This window comes from Anomalospiza imberbis, chromosome 16 (genome assembly GCF_031753505.1).
Source record: "Anomalospiza imberbis isolate Cuckoo-Finch-1a 21T00152 chromosome 16, ASM3175350v1, whole genome shotgun sequence".
NCBI lineage: Eukaryota > Metazoa > Chordata > Aves > Passeriformes > Viduidae > Anomalospiza > Anomalospiza imberbis.
In genome coordinates, this window is record NC_089696.1 from 414,437 (window position 1) to 433,103 (window position 18,667).

General features: G+C 43.0%; 1 protein-coding gene across 31 annotated transcripts in view; it reads right to left on the reverse strand.

Moving 5' to 3' along the window:
- Positions 1 to 18,667, reverse strand: part of MAPK8IP3 (mitogen-activated protein kinase 8 interacting protein 3) — a 73,602-nt gene that overhangs the window by 21,356 nt on the left and 33,579 nt on the right. For 18 of the 31 annotated variants that reach the window (XM_068206395.1, XM_068206393.1, XM_068206385.1 and 15 more), the window contains 8 exons: positions 17,219 to 17,468; positions 14,494 to 14,596; positions 11,364 to 11,482; positions 7,049 to 7,060; positions 5,398 to 5,415; positions 2,803 to 2,860; positions 1,679 to 1,831; positions 289 to 370 (listed from right to left, as the gene is read on the reverse strand). In XM_068206395.1, the coding sequence (XP_068062496.1) occupies positions 289 to 370; positions 1,679 to 1,831; positions 2,803 to 2,860; positions 5,398 to 5,415; positions 7,049 to 7,060; positions 11,364 to 11,482; positions 14,494 to 14,596; positions 17,219 to 17,468 (795 nt within the window). The remainder of the gene's footprint in view (positions 1 to 288; positions 371 to 1,678; positions 1,832 to 2,802; positions 2,861 to 5,397; positions 5,416 to 7,048; positions 7,061 to 11,363; positions 11,483 to 14,493; positions 14,597 to 17,218; positions 17,469 to 18,667) is intronic. The other 13 variants (XM_068206386.1, XM_068206396.1, XM_068206375.1 and 10 more) reach the window with 5 other exon arrangements.

Here is an 18,667-nt window from a genome sequence, read left to right on the forward strand (position 1 = left end):
TTCTAAATTAGGATGGTATTGAGCAGGGCAGTGCTCTAGCACCCAGCCTCAGAAACTACATCGTACGCAGTGGTACTGCCACTGGGTCGGCTGCTCCTCTGTGCCAGATTCTGGTCTGAAAGTTGTATGCAGGGATTTCATGCTCATCAGCCACAACCCATTCACCACCCTTGCCCTCACTGCTAACAAAGGCACATCAATCTGCATCTCAGGACTCATATACATGAAGCAATACAGGTAAGTAAATCAACCCCCTTTCCCCGCAGGCATTTTAGTAATGTCATATACCAATTCTGTACAGAGATAGCTGCTTACATCCTCCACCTCCTCTTTGGGCTCTCGTCGGGCAACAATTGCTTCAGATTTCACTCTAGGAAACAGGAAGAAAGGAATCAAAACAGCAAGTGACACCATGGCTGGCTTTGGGAAGAGAACCAGCTATGGGAAGTCTGGCTGCATCCATCACCATCTGTACCAAGTGTACAAATGCTGAGATGCTCCTCTGGCATTTTCCCTCCCTCTTCCAGCACATTACTCTGAACAGCTTCACTGACCTCACCCCTTTCTTTTTCAAACATTTGTTGTGAGCACCAAAATACTGACCACTGGAAGAATCCAGCCAGTTTCTGTTTCTGAACCAGCATCTGCATTCAAATATTTGATGAGAACTGAGCCATTTTCAACAGGGAAAATGCTGGCTTAAGTGCTTCTGGTGGACTGCTTCTGGTTTCAGTACATTCTCTGATTCTTTGTGATTCAATACAGTGAAAAAAGCCCCTAACATGAAGAACAGTTTGCCAAAATGGTAAAGAACACCAAACCCTGATAAAAAATATTGGAAGTATTTAAGTGAGTGCTTTCAGTTTCTTTGAACTCCTACTTTATGAGGCATTACAAAAGGCATTTTAGAACATCTCCCTGCTTGCAAGACTACTTTCATTTCAGACATTGTGAACAATAAAGAGATCAGTCTGTGTTATTCTTAGTGATTCTGAGCTCAGACTACAGAACCTTCTAGATTCCAGCTGGAGAACAAAGCCTGTCCTCTGCCCTGAGCACCTGCAGTCATGCACAGCCAGCCACAGCGGAACTGTTCTACTCTGAGCTCCAGGAGGCAGCTTTGTGTGTATGGATGTGAAACCATCCCAGGCTTTGCTGGGCAGTTGGGCTTTAGTTTCTCTAGTTTAAAAGGAAGATAAAAAATGGCATGTTCCTGTATCAGACTTTAGAATCTCTTCTGCCTCTTCTTACTCTTAACATGAACAATGAAACAATTACTGATATAGGCATTTAAACATTTCTTGTGCAATTCTGTATGAGCTCTTTCAGTAAATGAATGGGCATTCACTTCTCTCAGAGTTTTCCTGGCTGCTAGGAGGATCAAGTTCTTGGCAGTTTCCTTCAAAACGACTGGTCTTGAAACTCCCCTTCTTTGGGTGGTTTTGGTGGTTGCTGTTGGTTGGTTGGCTTTTAATTGCAAATTTACACCCTTAATGCTCCATTCCAGGGAGCCTGGGTTTGGAGTTGCTGATTCAGAATCCTAATCCTGCCTTCTTGTGCTCTCTAAAGTACCTTTGAATGCCAATGCTAATCCTACAAGTGAAACTGAGTAAAACAGAAGAGCTGGGTTTACCACTCTTCACGCCCAGTTCCTTGGGGCAGGGGGGCAATCACTCACCTCTTTAGCTCCTCCTCCAGCTCCTTGACTCTGGTTTCTATTTTGGCTTTGGCCTGCTTTGTTGCTTCCAATTCTCCCTTCAGCACCTCCTGCTCCCCAGACAGCTGGTCCACCTTGGCAATCAAATCATTCTTCACAATGTTCAAAGCATTTCTTAAAGGTGTGAAAGGAACAATAAGCAAAAATGCCCAGAACTAGCAGTTGTCCATAAAAGAGACCTTTAACTAAAGCCATAGACACTTGTAGGAGAGTTGAAACAAGTGTGTTTAACAATTCAGTCCAGCTATGACTCAAGGGAAATTAAACTTTGCGCAGATGGAGCTCCAGAAGAACAGAGAATTCACCATAATTGTTCAGGACAAGGTTTGTCCATTCCTGTTTCCTGACAAACAAACCAACCTCTCCTTCGGATGATGGCAGAACACTGAAGAAGGCATGTGTAGAGCAACCTATCTATTTTTGACATAATGAAAGTCTGAAATACACCTTTCAGAACTGCTGTCATCTGCAATTGAGGGTAACTGCAGACGATGGCAATAGAAATATGCATTTCCAATCAGCTCCAAAACATCTTAAATTTATAAAATCAGTAGCTTCCCATCACAGTAGGTTCTCCAGCTCTCCCCTGGGAGTACTTGGCCTTCCTCTTCCCAGCTCCTCAACTTTAATAGCTGGTTTGCCAGCTTTTCTCAAAAAACAGCTCCATTACATTGTCTGCTTCTCCTCCATCAACTACGAAATATTTAAGAACTCAACAGTGACAATTCTTATTTTTTTCCTAATAACAAACCTTGCAAATAAAACCTTATTATCAGCAACATCCTCACAGAGGCTCAGACCAACACATCAATTCCCACTGAAGTTAATTTAAAGCTTGCAACTGATCTCAGATGGCATCAAGCCCTATCAGCATATGCCTAGAGGCTTTATCCAAGTGTCCGCAGAAAGGAAACAGCTAGGAAACAGCTCAGGAGAGCAATTCTTCTTCTACAAGTGAAGGAACAAGTATTCAGGACAACCAGTTAGATAACAAAATGAGGCAAGAGTTTTGGCCAAGACCTACTCCAGTGTGACATCTTGTTTATAACCAGGCAGGTAGGTCAGAGCATGCAACAGTTCCTTACTTGGTCTCCAGCAGCTGAGAGTTCTCCAACAGCAGATTGCCCACTTCTTTGCCCATTCCTGAAAAGAAAGGCCAGGCAGTTTTCACCTGCTCTCCTAGAAACATGCAGCTTTTGTGGCACTACCTAACTTATGCTTGAGGAAAAGAAATCACTTTTGTTAGGCTTCCCTAGATTCCTGTGTCCTGTGTGGAAAGTGGAGTGTCTCTACCTGAATGACCAAATAGCACCAGCAAAGACACCCATGTGTCCTGTAGAGAATCCAAACTCAGATCTAGCTTCTCACCCCAACCTTCACAGACCTCTTTGAGAGGGACAGAGGGGAGAGCTTCACTAATACCACTTGGGGAAGTCAAGGCAGTAACTCCTGATTCAGCCATGAGCTATTGCAAATATTTTTTATCATTCCTCATACAGAATGAAGGTAGAGCTTATGGGTTTTTCACAGAGGATAGCAGAACACTTGTCCAAGTTGCTGCCCTGCACACTAGTGATTTCCTTCCTTTCTTCGTATAAGCCAAATTTTCTGTTTGCATGATTTGGGATCATGGTTGTGACGAGTTTTATGCACATGAAAGGCTTCCCCATTACTGACCTTCCGCATGAGCAATTTTAATAGAACTGCAGATTGTCCCTTGCTATATCTAGCTCTAACAGCTTTCTCACAGATGTTTAAAATGTGAAGTCTCGGTTCCACCACTTCAGACCCACATTCAACATTACAGCAGACACTCTGCACTTGCACTTGGGCATCCATGTACAGCTGCAGTCTGCAGACTGGGGCTAAGACTGAAGGTTGAATTCAGTATTTCTTAAAACCAATGAAATGTAGGGACCAAAAGCATATCTGGATTGTTTCCCGCTGCCAGGGACTTGCTGAATCCCAGGGTCTCTGTCTTATAGTGAGGAACAGAGGCCAGCTGAGAGCTGAAGGCAGAGAGGCCTCTCCCTGTTGGAGGACAGTGCTGAGGGGTGCAGCTCATATCTCACCACAGGTCCCAGAGCATGAAGAAGTCTCCCCACAATCAGTATTTGTTCTGCCCTCTGAACTCTCTCTTCCTTCATAGCAAAGACATCAACAGTCTTCATGATACGTCATTTGCTGAATAATTTGTATTCGCAGAAAATAAAAACAACACAAACTTGAATTAAATGGAAGTTAGAGGAACGTGGCAGCGCATGAGAAGTGAGAACACACCAAAACACTCCAACACACAGATCCTCTTCCCACAGTTAAATGGGATGAATTTATGATGACAAAAGCAAATTCCCAGCAAGAATGAGTAAGAAGCAGCATTTCCAAGGAACTTTTGAAAAATTAGTGGCAGATAATTAATCACTTTGATGTTTCAGGCCAATGTGTGTCCGAGAATATTCCAACAGCACAAAACTGGAAAACACTAATTTTAATGCAAACTATAGTGTTTTTTGGGTTGGTAAGGTGGAGGATCAATAGCCCTTTTTTTTTTGTGACATGCCGCATATTGGTCAAAAGACCCAGAAGTCTTCTGTTTATTGAATTTTTTTTCTTATTTATTTTTAGTGATTCTACAAATAATCAATTAAATTTTTAGCCTGTAAGGCAGTACATTGGCACAAGAACATTAAAGGAGCTGAAAAACATCAAGGGGAAGAGCTCGTCCTCTTCTTTTTTGGATTAAATCTTTTCCCTTCATATTCTTGAGTCATACATCCCTCTCTGCAGCTGTTTTTGGGAGAGAAAAATTCTGGGGAAAAGGGTGAGCTATCATGCCAGAACTAAAGGCCACACAGCATTCCATCAGTATCCTTCACCACAGCTTCTTCTTGTGTGTGATGCAGTGACAGCCCAATGCCTTAACCATCTAGAGGTCAGAAAGGCTCCTCTGGCAAAAAAGAACAAGAGGAAGCCTCCCAGAGCCATGGAATGGCACCACGAGATCATCTTGCACAGGCTGTAATGGGACAGCTCTGCTCATGGGAAGAAAACTTTCAGTTTTCAATCCTTTGGGGCATGGAACAAAGGGAGGTGAGGTCTGGGCAAAGCCCTGTCCAGCAGAGCACCTACACCATATTCCTCCCACAGCCAGGCAAAGTGTGAAGCATCAAAGCGGATAATCAACTACAAAGAAACAGACCAGAATCCCCAAACCACCTCTACAGAGCAGCTGCATCCTGCTTCTTGGAGAGGTGCTGCCAACACCACAAAAAGCCAAATCAAGGCAATGCAAGACACATGGATGGATGATGAGTGGATAAAAGGAGTGCAGAAGAAGAAAAAAAAAAAAAAAGAAAGAAAAGAAAAGAAAAGAGAAGAGAAGAGAAGAGAAGAGAAGAGAAGAGAAGAGAAGAGAAGAGAAGAAAAGAAAAGAAAAGAAAAGAAAAGAAAAGAAAAGAAAAGAAAAGAAAAGAAAAGAAAAGAAAAGAAAAGAAAAGAAAAGAAAAGAGAAAAGAAGAAAAGAAAAGAAAAGAAAAGAAAAGAAAAGAAAAGAAAAGAAAAGAAAAGAAAAGAAAAGAAGAAAAGAAAAGAAAAGAAAAGAAAAGAAAAGAAAAGAAAAGAAAAGAAAAGAAAAGAAAAGAAAAGAAAAGAAATGGAAAGTAAAAAGGCCTTTGCCTTACCAAAGAAATCATCCCGTACTATGAGAGCCATCCCATACGAGAAAGGGAACAGAAAGAGATGGGGACACAGGGGAAGAAAGGAAGAGAAAAACAGCAGCCATTAAGTACCAGTCTGTAAACAGCAAAGAGAGCAGCTCGTCAGCACATGTATAGTGTGTGGTGCCAGTACACAAGATGCTTGGTAGAAAGTTATCTTGTTCTGCTGCAGCCTGACCTAACAGGTACAGAGTGTCACAGAACGGTTTGGGTTGAAAGAGATCTTTAAAATTCATCCATTTCCAGTCCCCTGCCATGGGCAGGGACACCTCCCACTAGACCATGCTTCTCTAAGCCCCAAACAACCTGGCCTTGAACACACCCAGGGATGAAGCAGTCCCAGTTTCTCGGGGCAACCTGTGCCAGGGCCTTACCACTCTAATTGAAAAAAAAAAAAAAAAAAATTCTTATATCTAATCTAAATCTCGCTTCTTTTGTTTAAACCATCACCCCTTGTCCCATCACAACAGATGTCAGGATAAGCTTGAGATGACCTCATCTGCCTCCTTCATCCTCATCATGTATCATGTATGACACATCCTTGAGTTTCCCATCACCACAACAAAGGCAGGTCAATAGACATTATGAAGAGGGTGAAGAAAGGACAGTAGCAGGGGGAAAAACACAAAAGTGGGGCTGAGTACCAAAGCTTTCATCTGGCCTAAAAAGGCCCAAATACAGCTCCGCACTGCAACAAACTCCAACCCAACTTTAGTGGGAGGTTTTCTGAGAAATGTGCACACAAAATGTGGCTTACAATAAAACCAGTTTGAATGAAAAGACGAGATGACGCTGTCCTTTCTTGGATGTCCTTATCATCACTGAGCAGTGCTGGGCACAGGGACATGGCAGAGCTTGGTGGCGCATGACCTGCTATTGCAGCTGCCAGGTCATCGCCTTTACTACAAGGCAAATTTTACCCAGTTTTCACTGTAATCAAGAGAGATTCCCTTGACTTCAACTGAAATTGCATCAGGGCCCAAGTGTATTTTACAAGCAGGTGCAAACCTGATGGCAGAGCATGGCCCTAGGGCAGCGAGCAACCTCTCCCAGCAATGGATAGAGCCATCACTCAGCTCCTGAGACAGAAAGGCAAAGTTTCCACCAAAGACAGAGGCTTTGCCACTCTAACCCATCACAAAATTGTCTTTAATGTCACCACCACAATACCCAAAGAGGGTTGGTTTGCACCAGGTAACCCCCCACAGCCACTGGCACATGGAGGGACTTCCCACAGCACAGGCCATGGAAAGGACAGTGGGACCCTACTCAGTCTGTGTCCACCCAACCTCTGCTACAAGTATCCTTCCTGGCAGATAAAAAGCCCTTTGAGCCCCAAGACCTTGAGTGACAGGCTAGTGCGACACTGTGGAGCAAACCTGCCCAGAGCCAAAGAAGAGAAAGTGGGTTGAAAGGTAGCAGGAATGTGAGCAGAGAAGGGACCTCCTGCTGCAGGGACCCATCAGTGTGAGGCAACCAAGCGAGGCAAGGTGGGAGAAGTCTGCAAAGCCAACTGTGTTTGGACAAGAGCAGGGGAGTATCACACGTGTATACCCCATCATCCGACCTCAACCAGAAAAAAAGAAACAAGGAGAACTGAGCAGGAGATACACACCTGAGAACTCCCCTATGCGCCATGTCCAGCGAAGCACGGAGAGACAAGGGAAAAAGGAAGTGAAAAAGGATCCATCAGTGACTAAAACCAACAAAATCAAAATTTTGTTCAAAAAAAATTAACAATGATTCAGCCATTTCAATGTCAAAAGGCATGAAATAGTAAGGACAGGACCTGCCATAGCTGTTGATGGCATGACTCTACATATAGGACAGAAAAAAAACCTAAGGAAAGGTAACCCATGGTAAAATTGCAACCACACACCTCAGCTATCCCCAGATTTCCAGATTTGGATCTGAGGCAACTGGATCTTCTTGGTCTGGGTAAACCTTTTTATGCAATGTCTTTATTTAATCATCTACCACGAAATGCAGAACAGATCATTCTCACTACCTCTCGCTTCCCCTCACCTTGCAATTTTAACAGCTGTATCCTCTGACCATAACTGTGCTCTTCAGTGACACTTCAGCTTGCAAAAGACAACTGGTTGCATTTAAAACCTTTTTTTTTGTACAGTGTAGCACTGGGACTTAGTTTGATAATCTCATTTCAACTTCTGTACACAACACTGTATATAAACTTACCACTAATAACACTGCATTTCTGTCTTTACCTCAGACCCCCTGCTCTTTAATTTCCAAAGCAAATATAATTGGTTATCCTAAACCTGAATCACAGAACGGTTTGGGTCGGAATGATCATCCAGTTCCACCCCCTGCCATGGGCAGGGACACTTTCCACTATCCCAGGGTGCTCCAAGTCCCCTCTAACCTGAACTTGGACACTTCTAGGGATGAGGCAGCTACAGCTTCTCTGGGCAATCAGCTCACCACCATCACCACCCTCCGTAAAAGGACCTGTCCACTGAGCACACCCGAGCTGCTGTGATCGTTCGTGTCTGGAAACACCTGGGATAGGGAAGAGCAGGAAGGGGGATCTGGTAGAAGGGGGACCTGAAAAAAGGGGAGATGGGAGAACAGGAACCTACCCAGGATCACTTGTGATTAACAAGTGACTATGCAGGAAAACTGCCAACTAGTGCTCCCAAGTTTGTAGGAGAAATAAAGGAAATTGGTCCTCAATGCTCATTAGTAAATAATTGTTTTCACTCCACATTTTTCTCCAGAATACTTCCTATATAATCCCATAGATGTAAAGCAGTATTAGAGGGGGGAGGAAACCCACACGTCTTGTGGGTTTTATTCAAAATATTAAAACATGAAGAGTGCCAATAATGTACCAGGAATAAATGGGATTTTCCATTCCAGAATCAGACTTGCCTGCCAGCCAGTGCTCAAGGGTAATTTCTACAAGTCCTGTTCTTAAGGTACTCTTTAATGGAATTTCTCTTTCTTTAAGGAACTGAGACCAAAAAAAAGAGAATTTTCTTTACAGATTGCTAAGTTTTGAGAGACTGGAGGAAGTAATAAGTCTTCACTTAAGTGAGCTTAGAGTCATTCATGAATTGGATTTACAGAAAGAAGCAAGCTCCAAAAATGACCTAGAAAGAGCTCTTTCAGCTTGTGGATCTTGTTCTTTACATCATGTTCACAAAGCACTATTTCCTCTGTCTCTTCAGACTTAAAGGTACAGCACAAAGAGAGAACATTCTAACTAACAAAAAAAGGTAAAACTTTGGATTATGTTGACAGATTTTTGTCAGCCCTAAGATCTAGCCCATTGCGTCTATCTTTACCAGACTTTCTTTTGTGCTTTCTATTGCCCAAAGACAAAAAAGTACCAGTCTCATTTGTTGTTGAGAGACACGACCCCTGAAATCTCTCTGTGCTTCCTCCCTTTGTACAACCAGCAATGTTTGTGTTCATTTTAAAAACACTCTTATGTCCCAAAGTCAGTGGCTAGAACTCAGCAAAAGGATTAATTAGATCAATGCTGATCACAAAAAAAGGCACAGAACTACCTGATTTCATCACAGTCCATCTCCCAGATTTGAAAAGGAACCAGTCTTCCTATTTTGCTGGCTCACCATGGGATCACCTGAAAGGGTTCTGTAGCTCTGCTCAGGCCAGAAGATGGTCCCAGCACAGAAATGCCCTCCTCGTAAGCCATGCTGCTGTCTTCAGAAACTACACTGTGATCTTCAGGGCCCACGCTTACACGGGCACTGTTCAACAAAGTCTTTGTACATTTCATTGCAAGTGGTAACTCCCAAACAAAAGACATCTCACCACACTGAAGACTTTGGGCAGCCTTATAGCAGGAAGAGGTGAAGCATCTTTGACTTCATCCGAGACTGTAGTGAACAACCATGCAAGATTTGGGCAACAAAAAGCTTTAGCCCTTTGAAAACAACAGTCTGCATTTCTTGCTGATCACTGGGTCAGGCTACAGGGTAATCCCAAGGGGAAGTGGATTTCCAGAAGGCAGGCTTCCAAAGTGGGAAGCATGTTGTCTGAAGCTGTTCATACACCACGTAAGTAATTTTCAAGAATCGTAACTCTTCCAAACCAATAATATCTGATACCCCAGCCACTTTGGGGAGAGAAGGAAAGCAGCAGTTGGCACAGTGATTAGCAGACAGAGCCGCAGAGTCAACCGAATACTCCTTGATGAGGAAGGAGTGGACACGAGGACCAAGACAAACAGATAGTCAACAGCAAGATTATCCATGGTTTTAGTGTTTTGATTCTGCTAGGAAGAGAGCTCCTGATAATGTATGAAGCTGGCTAACTAAAATTCATTCCACAGCTTTAACCATTACATGTAGTTCCTACTGTCAAGCTTCCCTTTAAGCAGGAGACCCAGCCCATCTGCAAATGGCTACTAGCATCCAGGGGATTCTCAAACCTGGAAATCTTGCTTTTCCTTCAAAATTCTTAAATTTTGTAAATATCTGCACAGACTGGCTCCCATTGCAGGCAGAGAAAGCCTGTGTGTTCATCCTGAGTCTTCTGCAGACTTTTTTTATTCTGGCAATCTTGAGTTGAAGGTGAAACAAAAAATGATTTTATGCTTTAGGCAATGGCATGAGGGCTCTCATACATGCTGCATGATTTAAAAAAAAAAAAAAAAAAACAACCCAAACCTACTCATATCAAAACCTATTTCGAGCATTCTTATGGTGGTCTGGTTCATGTTCTTAATACCAGTCACACTATTGGCTATAATAGTACAATTTCACAGATACTTGTCTTTCATCAAACAAGAAGTAATTTATTAACTCTTTTCCAGTTTTTAGTCCACATCTTCAAGGTTAAGTTTTTGTTTAATAGGGCAAAATCTATCCCCCCTGCAGAAACATATGCTTTTTAAGGGTTCTGATAACAAGACATATCAAAGCTGATACAAGTACCTTTGTAATTTGGGCAAAGGTGAGCTGCTGAAGGTCCGTATGACACATTTTAGCTCATTCTATTCTGGACACATACACAGAACCAAACTTACAAGATTATCCATAAGCAGATCTATATCAGTAATCACTAGAAAGGAAATGTTCACTTTCAGATCAGATCTTGCCACTAAAGTACACATAACACCTTGTTTCTGGAGTCCTCATGTGTCCTAAGACTCCTTAAAGCAAGCAGGAACATGGAAAATGAGCTACACTCTTATAAACTCTATCAGGCTGCCCAGTCACCCGAGTATTCAAAGACCACTTGTACTGCCCTGATGCAGGAAAACAGCAGGAATTAAGAATATGCCTAAATTCTGTCAAAAAACAAGACCTAGATACTCAGGAATACAATAGAAAAAGTATGGAGAGGGCTCAGAGTGCTCCCTGAGGCAAAGCTGCTTCTCTTACTGCTGCAGGGTCCCAGCCAGGAACATAGAACATAGCCTGGCTAGAGGTATTAAAAACACCTTCAAAATCAGCTTAAAAAGTGAATTATTACATCTCTTAGGCTGACTCCAAAACAGTAAATACTGCATTACAGACTATAATATTTCCACATCATTTAAACATCAAAAACTTAATCAAATTAGTTACTTTCTTACAAATTTCAAATTATTTTTTTTCTCTCAGTATAAAATTATTGGGAGAGGAATTTTCAGCCAGAAGCTGAAGAAGAAAATTTTTGTCTCCAAATTATTTTTGTGGGAGAATCCTGTAGAAAAATAACTTCTGCACTAAAGACAACCCAAATAAAAGTTATTCAACAGTTGAGATTATTTTCTAAATAATCATTACTGTACTGCAGCTACATGCTTCTATCACATGTATCTCAATTTCCATGCATTCTTAAAAAAGCTAAACATCCAAGTTCTGAAAGAAAAAGATAATTTAAATGTTTTTAGAAGCTTAATATAGAGTCATTGTACCAGAGAAAATAGAATGGTTCTAACAAGGTTTTACCTAGCAGATCGGCTCCTTCATCAACATCTCCAATGACCTCAGACCCTGCTGTGGAAAGTTCATGGTACAGGGAGTCTGTGTTGATGCCAAATGCTTTGTTCACAATCCCCTGTGTTGGGCTGTTGTTGGAAGCAAAAAACCAGAAGGAATCTTGTTACTTGGCAACATTTAAACTCAAACATTTATCTTTGAAATACTGAGCATCTCAGACTATTGCAATCAAAACCCATCTGTTCACCATTGGCTGAATCAGGGAACACACTGAGTAAAGAAAACCGCATGTGTTATTCCCCATATCACAGAATTATGGAATGATTTGGGTTGGAAGGGACTTTAAAGACCACCTTGTTTCAACCCCTGCCATGGGTAGGGACACCTTCCACTATCCCAAGTTGCTCTAAGCCCCATCCAACCTGGCCTTGGACACTTCCAGCCAAGTCTGCTCTGGGCAACCGATGCCAGGGCCTCCCCACCCTCATGGATAAGAATTTTTTCCCAGTATCTCATTTAACCCTGCCCTCTTGCAGTGGGAAACCATTCCCCCTTGTCCTGTCCCTCCAGGCCTTTGTCCAAAGTCCAGCTCTCCTGGAGCCCCCTTAGGCCCTGGAAATCACTCTGAGGTCTCTCTGGAGCCTTCTCTTCTCCAAGTAAAACCCCCCAGCTCTCCCAGCCTGGCTCCAGAGCAGAAGGGCTCCAGTCCTTGGAGCATTTCCATGGTCTTCTCTGGACTTGCTCCAACAGCTTCACGTCCTTCTTATGCTGAGGACACATCTATCATCCACAACCTCAAAGCTCACCCAGATGATTTACTCTGAAGTCACACAAGTTAAGGACTACTCAGTATTTCACAGAAAAAAATCAACTCGCAGAAGAGCTCAGCTTTGACCTGTCAGATTCTGCAAGTATTCCCATGCTCCGATCAGTCTAGATAGAAACCTCAGACAGCAGTAAGACCAAATAAGAAATTGGATGCTGAAAACAGCAATGGCCTTTTTACTTGGCCAACCAATAAGTGCAATCAGCCTGAAGGGTCCATTTTCCCTTTGGGTAAGACTAAGTATTGAAAAGCATTTCTTCACATGTCCCCAAATGTTTTTAATTAAAGGTAAATCAAAGTCAATAGTTTTTAGTCATGTCAGATGACGCCACATTTCCACCACTCAGTGTCTTTGATACCATCAAGATCTTCTTGTATTTCTTGACAGCCTCTTAGCTCAAAACAGCAAAGAGCTGTTACAGGATGTGCAGGTGAGGCAACCTCTGGGATTGTGGCCGTCAACTCTAAAAAACGGTCTTAATGTGGGTTCAAAACACTTTGCAATGCCCTGCCTTGTATGAGTAACATCAACCAGCATGAACAGCAGCTGTGCAATTTCTCCAGCAATCTATCAGAAAGGTCAGCACCAACTGAGATGATCTCAAGTTCTATGGCTTCATTACCACATAAATAATCCTAGTGATTATAAATGGAGTGTAGAAGCTGCCTCAGATATTGCAGTGACAGCACACTGCAATGAAGAGGAAAAAAAAGTGGGTTTTTCAATTACAGAAAAATTCCAGCTACCCAGACATCTGAGAGCACTGAGGAAGTACAAATGGTGCCATGATGGCACTGCAATTAATCAGTTCACAAAATCCAATGGTCAGCACAAATGACAAGAGAAACCAGCACTCAGTCTGACCTGGAGACCTAATTCAGACTGAACTTTCCTCTTCAACATTCAGCTTTCAGAGCTATATGTATCATGAAAGCACTCTGCTTTCAGAGCAGCACACACACTGTCAGAAGTCCAAGTCAGGCTGTGTCTCCTGTAGCTCTCAGTCTCACCACCTGGAGTAGAGATTCCTGCCTGCAGAGCCTCGGTGCATCAATCCTCTCTGTTTCCTTCTTTCTCCTGGATTTGACCAATTTTTTATCTGATCTCATCAGTCACTTTTGTCTTCCCCACACAGAGCGGTTTCAACTCCCTAGATTCCTCCTGAGCCTAAAAATAGTCCAGGTATCCTACATGTCCCAAGGGGAGCTTAACTGTGTGTGCCTTCCCAGCTGAGAAATGAAGGTGTTATTGCTGCTCGTACTCTTCTGAGTGGGGGTGCTCAACAGGGTGGGCAAATCCAGTCCAGACTGGGACCATTACATAATCTTGCCTTCTCTCTGCCAGGGTACTGTATTTTCTGCATATCTGTAAGATTCCGGGGAGATTTTTTGCTGATACAGTGCCAAATTATCCATTGGAGAAGGGTAAAAGGTAAACTTTAGTAAAAACAAATCAGGGTACCTATGCCTCACAGCAATGTGGTGCCAAAATTAATAGCCTTTAGGAAGCCTCCTATTTAGTACAAAATGGGTGACGGGTAGGGACCACAGCAGCTGAATAGTTTAGTAAAAGTCTGATGATTCTTCTGAAAACTGTGTTGAGGATTTGTAACCACTCCTCAGTGCACTGATGGGTCGCAATTGCTCTGACCAGCCTCACCTGGCAACTGCACTCACCCATTGGTCCCAGGGCTCCCTTTGACCTCAGGCCTATGCCTTCAGTTCTTTGCTAAGTTGCACCTGTCTTCAGTCCTGTTTCCTGCTGCTCATGGGTAGCACTGGGACTGAATTCACACCCTTGCCTTGCCTGAGGCTGCTGACAGGGCTCACTTCCAGTGATCTGAGCTTCCTGTGGGATTGGAATTGCTAAGGTTAACTCTATTTGTCCTCCCTTGGGGGGCAGCCGTGCCTCTACTCCTCAAATACTTGAAAAAATTAGAACTGAAAGAAACTTTGAGGTTTTAAAAAGGAATTCAGAACTGAGCTCTTATTGGACAAATGCACCTCTTCCCTCTTCCTGACAGCTTAAGCCCATGTTCTCTTTGCTTGTCTTAAACCTTCTGCTGCTCCATCATCTCTCCAGTGAGGCAAATGAGCCCAGTCCTGGGTCAGCTGTACACATCCTCCTGCAGATCACCAGCAGGCATCTGCCTTTTGGAGAACACAAAGCAGGTCAGGACCTCTGATATCAGGCAGAATATATGGACTGTCTCAAATAGCTGCATTGTGAGCTCACTAAGAGCCACAGCACCCATTTGTCACTCCTCATGAAGCCAAGTGACATTGCACACAGGGAAAAGTCACCATCAGTACCTGCTACCCGTGCGTTCCAGGCGGGGGTCCTGACACATATCCAGCTCTGGGGTAGAATCAATGATGTCCTGGACATCGGACCACTCATCGCTGCTGCCCATCCCTAGGTAAGACAGTACATATCACAAACAGGATCAGGACTTTCAGAGAATGGCATTTCTTGAAGGGACTTTTACAGCTTTGAATATTGAGATTTGAAAATTTCATGGTACCATGTTCAAAGTCTTAAAATCAGAAGAGAAAATGGTTGAAGGTGGTCTCTCAATTCCAGAGCAGGAACACCATAAGCATTCCCCTTCCCACGCCCATTCCAAAGCATCACTTAAGTCATTGCCCTGAATACTCACCAAAATTGGATAAGCAGAAATATTTTATTCATTGAAATAAATTCCAAAACTCCTTTTTTATCTGCCAATAAAAAACTCCTCCATCCCCATACAGCATTAGCTGAGACTGAAGGCAACACAGTGATTTTCTGTACAGCTTCATAGAAATTACTATTGTTAGGAACTGGCACTATTTAGTTTTAACAGACATAGGTTTTCAATACAAATTCTCAAGTCTACACTGGTTTAGATACGCATTACAGTGACACTTGACTTGAAACCTGGTTTGTGTGTAATCTACAACCTGAAGCCAATATTTAAAGAATAAGGAATTTCTTCCTCTTGTCAAGTCCTGTTTATTGGATACCAAACCTTTCAAAAGCTCAGACCTGCACTTACTCTGAACAAGCAACATGAACACAGTGTCTGTTCACACAAGGAATTCTGAAAGATTAAGAACCTAATGTGTGAATTACATTAATCCCTCAATGAACTTAGATGTGGTATTTTTGACCTTCCCAGACGATCTCAGTAGCCAAATATACAAAGTCCATGATGACTGAAGTGTTAATTTCTTTCAGGCTACCATTGTGCCAGCTGGCAGCAAACCCAGGCTGGAAAACAAAGTGTGATGTGGATCTGTTGCCAAAGCAGGCATCCACACCAAGCAGGTCTAACACAAACACAGCCTTCCTCAGCTTTATTTTACCAAGCTGGGAAGCTTTTCTGCAAATACCTCTGAGTACCACTTTTGGTAGTTCAGCTCTAAGGCACAGGCATCACTGACAGACATTTTAATTACAGATGCATAAAATACATGATTGAAATTCAAGTATGTGCATTACATCTAGGCATGGAGAATTGATTTCGCATTAGGGGTGAGCAATAGCTGAAAGGCTGACTATGTAGAGCACATAAGGAAGCCATACCTAGCTGCTTTGAGCAAATTCCACAATACCACCCTTCCACCAAGAAAGTGAAAAGAAAGCACCTTCCACTTCACACTTGCACACACATAAAAAAGAGATGACTTTGACGCAAGAAAACTGTTGATAGTAAATCAGCTTGTAAAGCAGCAACTGTAAAAAACAGGGTATTTATTGGGCATTCAAACTACTGACATCCATGCTTAGCTTTCCTGATACAAGTGCTTAATGGTCTTGCCTTGGCCAGAATCACAGTCAGACCACAATCTAACAGCAGGCTGTTCAGAACCCATATGCTTCCATGGATAACTATCCTAGTCTCTGACAGATGGACATCTGTGACCCTGAGGGCCTCCTCAGGAAAACACAGACTGGGACTCAGTCATGGCAGTTCACCTTCAGTGCTACAGCAAAAGATGTTATATGTTGGTTTATGGTCTTACTTTGTTAGGAACCAGCTTGTGAATGTTAGCAGAGGAATTTCTGCTTCAGTAATAACTTAGTTATAACTTCTGCTTCCCAACAAATAACTAGGGTAAAAAGATCATCAGCTGGTTCAGATGCCAACCTCAGAGACCTATGTTTACCCCTGTGCTCCTGCAGATTATCTTAATGACCTTTGATAAATCTTACAGTCCTTCTGTATTTTAAGTTCATGACATGTAAAACAGATCACTTCTCATTTCTGATGGCCACTTCAAGTCTCACAATCCAGGGTGAGACTGCTCAGACACTACATGGGCACAGCTGAAGGGCTTTTATCATGTTATTACATCATTTATTTATTTAACAGCCTGGTGGTAAAGCTTAGAGAATGACTTTCCTGACAAGAAATCATTCAATTTACTAAAAGACTGGAAAATGGAGAGAAAGCAACTATAACTTCCACAGATTTGGCTGTGTTCTTATATGAGAAAGAGGCTAAAAGAAATCAGCTCATTTAGCTGAGAAAAACAGCTGGATAAAATTATTTTAAGCAAATCAGAGTGTGGGATAAGAACACAGAGGGAAAATAATTATTTAATCTCACTGACAAATCTGGCATTTGAACAACTGCGTATAAAATACTTACAAATAAATACAGAGAGAAAACTAAATATAAGCTTTTAATTTTCATATTGATGAGATCCAGGAACAGCTTTCCAAACGCTCAGCCTAAGACGTGACTTGAGTGCTCATGAAAGAGGTTCCAAGACATGAATGCATGTCACTGCAGGGAACTGAACTCAGTAACCTGTTCCCATTCTGTTTATTTGTGAAATTACTCATATAACTAATGTTTTCAAAACTTTACTACGTAGAAAACTGCTAACATCCAACTAACCCTGTCTCATTCATGTACCTTTCCAAGTAAGGCTTCCTCAAATTCTGTACTTACAGTGCAGTCTCCCAGCCTCTCCCTGTAACAGAGAGACACAAGCACTGGGAAGTCGATTATGTTAGTGACCAAATACCTGAGCTCAGCTGCCATACCTATGCTGACATTCCTCATCTCCTGTGTGACCTGGACTTCCATGTTCCGGCTGTTACGCTTTTCTCGTGCCCTCTTATTGCTCTTGGTGGTGCCATTGGTGTACTCGCTGATGGGCTGGATGCTCTCGTTCAGAGGGGTGACAGCAGCAGAGGGCACAGATGACGTGGGAGTGTTGGACTTGGTTCCCGTGGTGCTTGGCGTGGCAGCTGCTGAGGACTGCCCAGATTCAGACATTTCGTCTTGGGGGCACTGTGGCAATTCCAGGGCAGCAGAACAGAAAGGGAAAAGCACAATTATACATTTCAGTAAGTCCCATTTGCTGGTGTATGGCTGCCTTAAAGCACTATGAGCATGGTTCTTGCTCACTGTACCAGTTACATGTCCCATTGTTTGCTGGTGACACCGGGCACTACCACCACAGTGAAGCGGAGAGCTCTCATGCTGAACTCAACAAGCAAATCCCACCTGTAGAAAGGGCTGATAATCTACCCCTTCACTACTGAATATATATCTTCACAAATCACACTGGTATGTGATCTCAAGAAAGGTGGCCTTATCACAGGTGAAAAGCACCTGTAGCGCACACTGACTACAGTGAAAGCTGAAGGGCTTTGGTACTTGCAGCAAACTAGGCCAGTGTTTCCCAAAGCTGGAAGGCAACATGGATATTGCTTGAGAAGGATCTGAAGTGGCCTCCTAGAAGTCTTGGCTGATGTCATTACTGTAAGCCACCAACACATCTGGATGAGAAAACAGCAGACTGGTTTTGCCACTAAACTGCAGAAGCAGAATGGACACTGATCTGAGATGCTCTGGCTTGTCTGACACAAGAGACCTATGTGCCCAAACCACCTTATGCAGAGCAAGGCAGGCATGGGTTCAGCTTGGGAACACAGCATAAACAGGTGTGGTCTCCCACTTCCACATGGCAGAATGACAATACCCAAGAATTCCGAAAGGTGAGACATGAACACAGGAGATGGATTCTCAGTATGGAATATGCAAAATGGCTCTTGGTTCTAACAGACATTACAGCCCTGCTTCTTGTACCACCACGTCTTGAGGAACAGGGAGGCTTCAAGGCTTTGTCAGGGTTTTACACTGTGAGCTGTGTTTGTCAATTAAAGCAGCACTGCTTCAGTAAGACAAGGAATGCCCTGACCAGTGCCATGGCCCCTCTCAGACTCAAATGAGATTTCCCCAGTCTTAAGGGCAGTCCACTCTAATTACTGCCTGCAGGGAGGTGACATAATTAATGCTGAGAGTTATATGCAACAGTAAGTTGCAATTAGGTACAGTGGCATTCATCTGCACATCCAGTCCCAGCTTTTATCTTCACCACTGGCCTCTCACCTCCTGTGCAAGTACTAAAGAGATCCTGGTTCTGCTCAGAGGCTGCTCTGAGCTCCCAAACCTTGGAGCTGTGACAGCGTTTCACTTTGCTCATC